The 11312-nt window shown below is 34.3% G+C and overlaps 1 protein-coding gene across 1 annotated transcript; it reads left to right on the top strand.

The window, feature by feature from the left end:
• Window positions 1-6603: 6603 nt before the first annotated feature.
• Window positions 6604-10994, top strand: LOC127120608 (O-fucosyltransferase 29). The gene is made up of 9 exons (XM_051051112.1): window positions 6604-7213; window positions 7324-7414; window positions 8136-8212; window positions 8471-8559; window positions 8652-8841; window positions 9007-9188; window positions 9496-9598; window positions 9722-10050; window positions 10485-10994. Exons 1-9 carry the CDS (start codon window positions 6965-6967, stop codon window positions 10723-10725), a joined length of 1551 nt encoding a protein of 516 aa, XP_050907069.1. The 5' UTR covers window positions 6604-6964; the 3' UTR covers window positions 10726-10994.
• The last annotated feature ends 318 nt before the right edge of the window (window positions 10995-11312 follow it).

Below are 11312 nucleotides of genomic sequence, written 5' to 3'. Positions count from 1 at the left end.
GTCTTTGTCAATCTAGTAGCGGATTCAGTGAAATTGAAGGGAAGATTTCGGGTTCGATTTGTTGTAGTTGAGATCAGCCGGGCCGAGGGTTTGAAGAACTGAGGGTTATTCAACAAAGGGGCTGGAATCGGAGGTCTATCAACAACAATCGAAGGACTTGATTCACCTTGAATCAAGGAACAAGGAGTGGAAGCAACATTCAACGTCTTGGGAATTCTGTTGTGTATTTGCTTTGCAATCCTTGTATAAACGGTTAAATTCAACAGGCGATATCTATTAAATCATCTCAATTCTAGTTTTAGAATTGAGGGTAGATGTACCCCGAAGCGAGGACGGCGGGGGAACTGCCTCATCAAATCTTTGCCTTCTCTATTTTTCAGCATATTTGTTTTTAGCTTAAAAATTAAGTGATTTTTGTATAAGCACTTTTATCAAACCTTGATATTAATTGAGTAAGAAGTTAAAACTCTGTTTTTGAATTCAAAGTACAATAAAATATTGTACTAGACTAATTGAAATCTCTTACTCAACATAAATATCACTTGGAGTGTTTTTGCACACCAAGTGTTTGATAATTTGCCTAAACCAAAATTATCTTAGTTGTGTATCTAGTTTGGTTTGCTCTTTGAATCATTGGAACTAGGAATCCTAGCTAGTAAAACAAATCATTGATAGTGTGACTGTAACAGCCCAAACTGCTTTCAGGATTATCGACTAACCCCACAAACCAACACGGGTCTTTTCGGCATGTTTTGTCCTCACTCACACACTTTCCGGGAAACTTCCCAGAAGGTCACCCATCCCAATACTACTCCAAGTCAAGCACGCTTAACTATGAAGTTCTTATCTATTGGGCTACCGAAAAGAAGATGCATCTTGTTGGTATAGGTAGTACCAATTAATCCTTATAAGCCTTCACTCAACCATGCAGTCCCATACCTGCATAGCCTCAGGATCCCTCTCATTCCGATGTGAATTCGGTTTTTTCCCCTAGAAGCTGCTAGGAGTGTCTCATTGTCATGCCTCATGCATAAACAACCACTCCCTCGCCCTCGGGTGTCACATGTAACCACTCTTCGGCCTCTCCGACCTCAGGTGTTACATGCCCACCAACTTCCGCTTGGTTCGTCCCCGAACCACATCGTACTGGGAGAGGTTTGGCTCTGATACCATTTGTAACACCCCAAACTGCTTTCAGGATTATCGACTAACCCCACAAACCAACACGGGTCTTTTCGGCATGTTTTGTCCTCACTCACACACTTTCCGGGAAACTTCCCAGAAGGTCACCCATCCCAATACTACTCCAAGTCAAGCACGCTTAACTATGGAGTTCTTATCTATTGGGCTACCGAAAAGAAGATGCATCTTGTTGGTATAGGTAGTACCAATTAATCCTTATAAGCCTTCACTCAACCATGCAGTCCCATACCTGCATAGCCTCAGGATCCCTCTCATTCCGATGTGAATTCGGTTTTTTCCCCTAGAAGCTGCTAGGAGTGTCTCATTGTAGGGGAAAAAACCGAATTCACATCGGAATGAGAGGGATCCTGAGGCTATGCAGGTATGGGACTGCATGGTTGAGTGAAGGCTTATAAGGATTAATTGGTACTACCTATACCAACAAGATGCATCTTCTTTTCGGTAGCCCAATAGATAAGAACTTCATAGTTAAGCGTGCTTGACTTGGAGTAGTATTGGGATGGGTGACCTTCTGGGAAGTTTCCCGGAAAGTGTGTGAGTGAGGACAAAACATGCCGAAAAGACCCGTGTTGGTTTGTGGGGTTAGTCGATAATCCTGAAAGCAGTTTGGGGTGTTACAAATGGTATCAGAGCCAAACCTCTCCCAGTACGATGTGGTTCGGGGACGAACCAAGCGGAAGTTGGTGGGCATGTAACATCCGAGGTCGGAGAGGCCGAAGAGTGGTTACATGTGACACCCGAGGGCGAGGGAGTGGTTGTTTATGCATGAGGCATGACAATGAGACACTCCTAGCAGCTTCTAGGGGAAAAACCGAATTCACATCGGAATGAGAGGGATCCTGAGGCTATGCAGGTATGGGACTGCATGGTTGAATAAAGGCTTATAAGGATTAATTGGTACTACCTATACCAACAAGATGCATCTTCTTTTCGGTAGCCCAATAGATAAGAACTCCATAGTTAAGCGTGCTTGACTTGGAGTAGTATTGGGATGGGTGACCTTCTGGGAAGTTTCCCGGAAAGTGTGTGAGTGAGGACAAAACATGCCGAAAAGACCCGTGTTGGTTTGTGGGGTTAGTCGATAATCCTGAAAGCAGTTTGGGGTGTTACAGTGACGAGTGTAGTGATTCGTATTCTACATTATCACTAATCCATAGGCTTGACGCATATCCGGTTTTCCAATAACAGTTCGTTTTAGACTATATTTTCCTCGGCCGCTTCCGCACTTAAAACAAATTTTCAAAACCAATTTTAAATTGGTAGCACCGACTCAATTTTTAATTGGGATCTATTCAACCCCCCCCCCCCCTCCCCCTTCTAGATCCGTGCCATAGTCTAACATCACTTACGTGCTCAAAACTTCAAGCATCATTGAATCAAGGTTATGATATAAGAAGCATAACATAAGTATAATATTTTGCTTCAAATATATAATAACTAGTTGCCAATGTGAGTCGCATAAGCATTAAGAATCATCAATAATGTGTATAAATTTGATTTATAAACGAAAACACAAATTAATATATACTCACGCATGATAAGATGGTCTCATGTAACATTATTTGTTGTCATCAATCAACTTATTGTGTATGTACGTCGTGATAGTGTTTACTACCCATTGTTTAAATTGAATTTTGAAAGGGTCTAAGAAACAATACTAGCTTAAGTCCATTTCAAGAAACATCTCATGCATGTACCTAAAATTTAATGCAAAAATCAAATCTTGATGTTAAAGTATGAGAACTATGAATATAAATTGAAATCACTGTAAAAAATTATACTTATGAGCACCAAAATTGTAGTATGGTTATGTCCAACCAATCATCTTCCTTCAACATTTCCAAAATACAACTCTTATGAAGTAAATATTTTTGTTCTGGTTCATGTTTTAATGTCATATCGAATATGTATCACATTTCATCTATCATTATTGATATTTTTTGCATGTTATTTGGTTGAGATAGTGTGGTGACCATTTTCTAACTATCTTTGAAATACATGTCCTCCACAAACTTCTAAAAAAATATATATTTTGTTATGGCCGCTCAATCCTCATTCTTACATCTAAAGGAAATGCTTCTTCGTCTTCATTATCATAACTTGTGGGTTATGACTCTAGAAGAGTGTTAAAATAATCAGTTTTAGATCTACAAACTCTTTGAGCATGGGTTCTCTGAATGTTTCATAAATCTCAGGTTCTTCTTTTTCTTCATAATTCTTTAGCAATGTGCGGAACATAAGTGGCATGCCTCAACATTGATAATTGTTACCTTGTCTTCTTCTGCGTGGTACTTCATTTTTAAATAAATGTTTGAAGATATTGCACATAACTATACTAGTGTAGGCCGCCCTATTATGCATTTATACACAAACTTGTAGTCGATTACCAAAAATTGAGTTTTTATGTTTTTTCTTGTCCTCTATTTTACGAAGGTGATAATAACTCCTCGTAACCTCAAGGTTTAATAGAAAAGTTGTTGAACTGATGGTGATCACTTTTATTATAGGTTTAAAAAGTTATACTGAATTGTAGGACATGGAATAACTCGATGTATATGATGTCATAATAATTTCCATGATCCACTAACACTCGTATATCAAAATTTTCCATGACCACCCCAACCAATGGTGCAACACAAAGGTTTGGTACGCTATTGGTTGAACTATTTTACATCTATATGCATTCAATTCAATTCAATATTAAGGGATAAAAAATATATGGATCCCATGAGGACTTTTGTTTAAACTTTTCATTGATCATATAAAATGATAAAATAATTCATGAATAAAAAAGGTAAGAGAATTTGGTAAGATACATAAACATATAAAATATATATACAGTTGATCAGACTAAGATTTAAAAATATAGCATAAACATCTAGTTGATTAGAGTAGGAATTAAATATAAAGCATAAAGATATAAGAACTTAACATGCCATAATACCAAATTTAATCAAATTAGAAAGGAAACATGTTCAATGAACTTCACATTATTTAACAAAAGACATTTTACTCATGGCGAGCTTAAAAACCATTAATAATTGAGAATTCATATTACATATTTCTAAGTAAAAAAATATAAATATGATAAACCTAAGAAGTCATAACAATCCCTTATAATTTTCTAATTGCATGTGACTTTGATGTAGTGACTCTCGACGTCAGCTGTTAGCAAAATATGGAGATGGGTTGAAAAGTGGTAGGTATGCAACCAAATCTTTCTTATTCAAGCGGTAGTTAAAGTTACTCCTATCTTTTTATGTAAGGTTTTGTTTCATTTTAAAGTTCCCTTCTTAGTACTTGAGACAATATCTTTTATCCATAAAATCTTGACCCATGAAATAAGGCATATTCTTTTATATGTCTTGGTACATGTTGTGATAATTGATTGTCCTTTTTCGTAGAGTTTTTTATCCTTATCCTTTTTACGCCAACTCAAAACAAGTTCTTTATTATATAATTCTTTACGTTTCAACTATTACTTTGATGTTGCAACTCTAATCAACTTCTGATAGTCATGTATGCATCACAAAAACTAAATTCGCACATGAAAACTAAAGTGAAATCCACAAAACATAACACCTAGTGTGCTCGGTGACATTATATTACAAACTAATTTAATTCAATTAAAATACTATTAATCGCTTGATTTATAAGTAATAAGTTCATCTATTTTAAACTTAGACGAGTCACATAAATGAAATTAACACACTATCAAACCCAAATCATTATTTTCCCTCATGTGATGACACATAGGTTGCAAAAAATTTGTTACTCTACTAAACTAATTTTAATGACAATAACACATTTCAAAAGTTATGTTTTCAAATTCAAACTATATTCAAAAGTTGGCACAATTTGCATTAAAACTCTTATAATCATTTTTTGTAAGTGTGTAGTGTAACCTATGATATCGAGAGTCATTTCACCCGACTTTTTTTAAAAATACATAATAGATTTTCTAATTTATCTTAACCATTGAATAGTCTAAGTTTGAACTAAAATTTGAGTGAGAGACAAAAACTATTTCTTATCAAACTTAGATTTTTATGGTACTATTTTAATTTTTCTCTTTTTTCTTATTTTATTTTAAAATCTTCTACCTTTTCACATAATCTCACTTATATTGAGTCAAACATGTTACTTCAAATAAAACAAAATAAGATTCTCTGAAATAAGATTCTCTGAAGTTAACATTTCTTGTAGTCACATAGAATATTGATGAAAGTCTAATTTTGATCTAATGTTTTTTAATAATGCATATTTAATATCTACTGTATAACTAAAAATATTGGCATTAAATCTAGATTTTTAGATCTGAATCAAACGACCAAAAATCTATGACCGTGCGATTGCATCAATTTACTAATAGTGTGACTGCGTCAATATAAAACATTATACAACTTCATCCAACTTTGGGAATATGAAATTTATTGGGATTCTTTTTCTTTTTACACAATTTTCACGTTCTTTTTTGTTCTCTTTATCTCACTTGTATAAAAATAATTTTTTAAGAGTTTAATTTATTTTTCTTATAACCTTCTAAGAAAAAATAAATATCCTATTTTAATAAATTATTTTTAATAAATAATATTTTACTAAATAATATTAATTTTATTATTAAAATAACATACACTTTATTATAAATAAAATTATTTTTTTTTATACATTTAATCGTATAAATTTAATAAATTAACAGTTAAATATATATAATTTTTTTTTACTTGTAACAGTAATAGAGGGGGTGTATATATAATTTTTCTTAAGAACCTCACCAAACTTAATTAAGACACTGCCTATTCTTTTGAGAGAATGGTATATTAATTAAGCTACTCTCGAAGCCAGCTACGCATGTTAGTTATTTTCCCTATAAACGGTTGTTATACTGGAGGGTGACATTTGTCTGCGAACTTTGTTTTTCATAATCCATTTTCACTCTTTAAACCCTACAAACAATTGACATTATTATATTTCTAGTACTCCACTAATGAAGTCGGCACTCTATCCGGCGTTGGAGCAATTATTCTCATCCGTTTTAAGCCCGAAAAAATAAACTTGTCTCTATATGCTAGTAAAACAATACAGAATAATCTCTAATTGAGTTCATGGTGTTAATTAACACACACGTTACTATTTTCCATAAAGTTTTATGTAATGTAATGTGATGTATCCATCCACTTCCACTTCTAGTATATTCTTTCCCATTCAGATTGCACGTTACTCCATTCATACTCTTTACTATTCTCACCTCACCCCACATTACCACTATTAACAAACAAAATTACATTTCCCATCTTAGGCACCACCACTACATGATCATTTTTATTTATTTATTTAGACTAACATTTTAAATTCGTTTTCTAATATATCTTCTCTTTTTATTGAATAACTTCTTCTTAGAAAAACAAAATAACATTAGAGAAAAACAAAAAAGAAATATTTGGCTTTATAGGAAAGGACTATTGTTTGTTGTGTTGTTACCTTTCTCCATAACCCCTTCACTCCCATCTCAACAACAACAACAAACCAAACCGAATCAAACGGAACAACGTAGTACACTACTGTTTCTTTCTTCACTCCACAATTCATGTTCATACTAATTAGGGTTCATCTTCCCACATTACTACTAATAACTAGTTATTAATTAATCCCTCACTAATCACTTCCTACATTACTAAAAACGATCCATGAGGGTTTGGGTTTTGGGTTTGTGTTTGTCACCCTAACCTAACTCCGAAGCTAATTTCCTCCGAAGCTCAATATGGGTGTGAGTGTAGGGAAAGCTTGGAGTTTAGGAATGTTATCGACGAACCTAGCTCTGTTACCAAACAACAAAAAGAAACATGTTTGTTCTCAACAACAAAGGAAAACAATCACGATCTCTTGGTCTCTTGTTTGTGGTTTCATGCTTTTCATTTTGGGTTTAATTTCGCTTTTTACTGGTCACATGCTTTCTGATCTCGAATGGTACTCTCATCGATTGGTTCATCCTAATTTCTACTCTAGATTGGTATTGTTAATCATCTTTCTCTTTTATTACTTTTCTGTTTTGTGTTAATCATAAATGCTTGATTTTGATTGGTTATTCTGAGGATTAATTGATTTTGCCTTTTTTTTTAGGATGGTAATTACCGTGCCCCAATTGATATTTGGAAATCTAAATTGTCTAAATACTACTATGGGTGTAGTGACAGAGGGCGCGATTATGCTCGTGAGTTTCTTCCTCGATTAACTTCTAAATGTGTTTTTGTTTATTTTCATCCTTAGTTTGTTGCATTGGCTAACTGGTTAAGTGATTGTGTTTTTTTCGGTAGTTTTTTGAAATGCATTTAAGGCATGGATGACATTGTAAACATACTATAATTCTAAATATGTATGTATTGAGGGTCTGTTTGAATTAACTTATTTATTTGAGCTTATGGCCTGGTATAAGCACTTGTGAGACTAATTGGGAGAACTTGTGAAAAGAGCTTATGATATGTTAATAAGTTATTTTCAGCTTAATTTCAAAAGTTCTCATCTCGGGATACTTTATGAAAACAATTTATAGCTTATACAAAAACATTGTAACTTTGTTATATCTTTTGTTATCGAAAGAGTTTATACATAAACGCTTATTATGATAAGTACTTATGCTATAAACTGCAAATTAAGTTGTTTATCCAAACTGGGTCTGAGTGCAAGTGAAACAAATATTGTTCTTGAGAAGCACTTTTTTAGCGTAGCCCTTTTTGTGTGCTGAACATCCGGTTTATACTTTATGGCATGTTTTATTTGTGGTGGGTTGTGCTAGTAAACTTGTCAATAGATTTAACAGCCTCCGTTTTGTATTTTGATTTGCTTGTGAAGTGATGATCTTCTTAAGAATGAGTTGAGTAATATACTAACTTTTCCATTGCTAACTTTCTTATTTTCACAACCGGATAATATAGCTGCTGTGCCTGAGCAGATGTCAAATGGCTACTTGCTTATTGCAGCTAGTGGAGGATTGAATCAACAAAGAACCGGGGTAAGTAGGACACACGTTTTATAATATGCTAGGTCCTGAAATGAGAATTTTGTTTAGGATCTGCCATCTCAGTTGCTCCCCTATAGTTTTATACACTTTCCTCGTAACTAGTTGGCTCTGATTCAGTTGTTTTTTTGTGAATATGGGCCTTTTTCTTAGGTTCTCTTGCATAGTCATGCAGATAAATTAAGTTATTTTTAATAATAATGAATAAGTTTTTTCCGTGGAAATGACAATAATGATTGATTCTTCATTCAGATAACAGATGCTGTAGTTGTTGCACGGATTCTTAATGCTACGCTGGTTGTACCTGAGTTGGATCATCATTCTTTTTGGAAGGATGACAGGTAATCTGCAGATTCTATCATGCTGTCCTTATTAGAATCAAGTTCAAGTAGTTCATTTAATAAGCACACCTTTGTTTGAAATTTGAATGCAGTGACTTTATCAATATTTTTGATGTTGATTGGTTCATTTCTTATCTCGCAAAAGATGTTACTATTGTCAAAAGAGTTCCTGATAAGGTGATGAGGTCAATGGAAAAACCCCCATATACAATGCGCGTCCCAAGGAAATCAGAGCCTGATTATTATCTTGATCAAGTTTTGCCAATACTTTTGAGACGACAGGTGTGGCGACTTCCCTGATTTTTATTTTGTATTTTAATGGTTGTTTTGGTTCATTAAATTATTTTTATGAAACTAAGTAATTAGTTTTTGTCAATTTGCAGTGTTTCTGTGAATTTTGGCTTTGGTAAAGGTGATCTAGTAACTAACATTTAGGAGATTTCGCAGGTTGTACAATTGACAAAGTTTGACTTTAGACTTGCGAATCACCTTGATGACGAGCTGCAAAAACTAAGATGCCGTGTTAATTATCATGCTTTGAGATTTACAAAACCTATACAAGAACTTGGTCAAACAATTGTTATGAGAATGCAAAAGATGGCTCGTCGGTTCATAGCAGTCCATTTGAGGTTTGTTTGATGTTTTTCTTTTCTTCACAACTTCTTTACAATGTTTTGAAATTGAAAGTCATTTAATAGTGCGAATAAATGCAAACTTTTCGAAGTGTTTGTTTAGTTATGCCTTGGGTTTGTGGTGCATCGGAACCTCAAAACCATCGTTCTCATGCAATGCAACTCATTAAAATTAATATATTATTAACAACTTGTTTCATTCCGAAGTTTGAAATGGAATAGATGGCAAGAGTTTAGGATGTGCGGAGGATCCATGGTAATTAATTACCCCTAACAACCTTGTTCAATATTTGATTTATTGCAGGTTTGAACCAGATATGCTAGCATTTTCAAGTTGTTATTTTGGTGGTGGAGATAAAGAAAGAAACGAGCTTGGTGAAATCAGAAAAAGGTGGACAACATTACCTGTAAGACTACAACCTTGCTTTCTAAGTACAAATTATTTTGCTATGTAATACTTCTTAAATCTGAATCTGATTTATCTTTATATTGATACAAAATGAATGAATTGTTGCCTCGTGATAAAACAGGATTTGAGTGCAGATGGAGAACGTAAGCGAGGGAAATGTCCTCTTACTCCTCATGAAGTGGGTTTGATGTTGCGTGCACTTGGTTTTACAAATGACACATACCTCTATGTTGCGTCGGGAGAGATATACGGAGGGGACGAGACTATGCAGCCTCTCAAAGATCTTTTCCCCAACATCTATACAAAGGAAATGCTTGCTGATGAAGAGCTGAAACCTTTCCTTCCGTTCTCATCCCGCCTTGCTGCTGTAGACTACATCGTTTGTGATGAAAGTGATGTATTTGTCACCAACAACAATGGCAACATGGCCAAGATTCTTGCTGGTCGAAGGTAAGAATATACAACCATTCCTTTTCCTTATTAATCAATAATTCAGGATACGTAAATTTCCTTATTTACGATTCCTTTTCAAATCCTTCATTTATAAAAGTGTTATGAGTTAACTTTTTTTTCTTTGGCTAAAGCAAAAATTATATAAAAAGTATAACTTGTTACATAGGGTTTCTGTAAAAATTCTCATATAAAAAGTATAACTTGTTACAGGGGTTTTCTGTAAAGTTTGTGTATGGAATATGGATTGGCTCCTTTCATAAACAAAAAATTCCAAACTGTCCAAACTTGATGCAAAAGTAGGGTCATCTAAGTTGTCATGCAAATGTGCTTTTATGTGTTGTAATTAGTATTAATTACTTTTACTGCCTACAGTTTTTTCCTCAATCTTTTACTTTTTGTTAACCTGTTGAACTTTCTTCTGTTAATAATAGGAGATATATGGGTCACAAAAGAACAATTAGACCGAACGCAAAGAAGCTTAGCACGCTTTTTGCCGGGAGGCATCAGATGGATTGGCATACCTTCTCCAAAAAGGTTAAGGCTTGCCAAAGAGGATTCTTGGGAGAGCCAGACGAGATGAGGCCTGGACGCGACTATCAAGAATTTCCCAGCTCTTGTGTGTGCGAGAGACAATATGTGAATGAAGAACCCGGTACAAAGATTGATACCTGACTGGTTGACTGCAAAAGATAAATCAATGTTCAAAGGAACTTTGGACCAGGGGGTTATTGTGTAGGGAATGTTTCCTCACTAGGCTGTTTTCGTCGGCAGAATATTGATCGATCAAATGCGGCAATGCCTTCATTTTCACACTCCAATTGTAATTGTAAATCATCAGGAGGGTAGGATAAATGAGTGGCTTAGTTTAGGTTCTAGAGACATCAATGTGTTGCCAAATGTTAATAGATAAATATAAATACATATGCTTTGTGTAAATTACATTCAAGTTTATAGCTGCAGAATGTGAGAGTTCTTGATCATTAACCAAAGGAATACACAAAATGAATTATATTTTTTATTTTAGTTCAATAAGCCTAACAGTTAAACCAACACTTAGTTTTAGTGAGGTGAAGAAGTGCAGATTGAATCTCCACTTTATCATAACAAATGCTTTGCATTCTTTTTACCATTGGTTGTAACGTTTTACCATTACAGTTGTTTTTACAGGCATTGGATGACTAACATTGATGGAATAAATGATTGGTAATTTAATTTAGGAGTTCCAGATTCTTCTCCAAGAGTACTTATTCATAAACCAG

Source organism: Lathyrus oleraceus, chromosome 2, assembly GCF_024323335.1.
Source record: "Lathyrus oleraceus cultivar Zhongwan6 chromosome 2, CAAS_Psat_ZW6_1.0, whole genome shotgun sequence".
In the NCBI taxonomy this organism is placed as follows: domain Eukaryota; kingdom Viridiplantae; phylum Streptophyta; class Magnoliopsida; order Fabales; family Fabaceae; genus Lathyrus; species Lathyrus oleraceus.
Note: the sequence above shows the minus strand (reverse complement) of the source record. Positions and strands in the feature narration are given on the sequence as shown.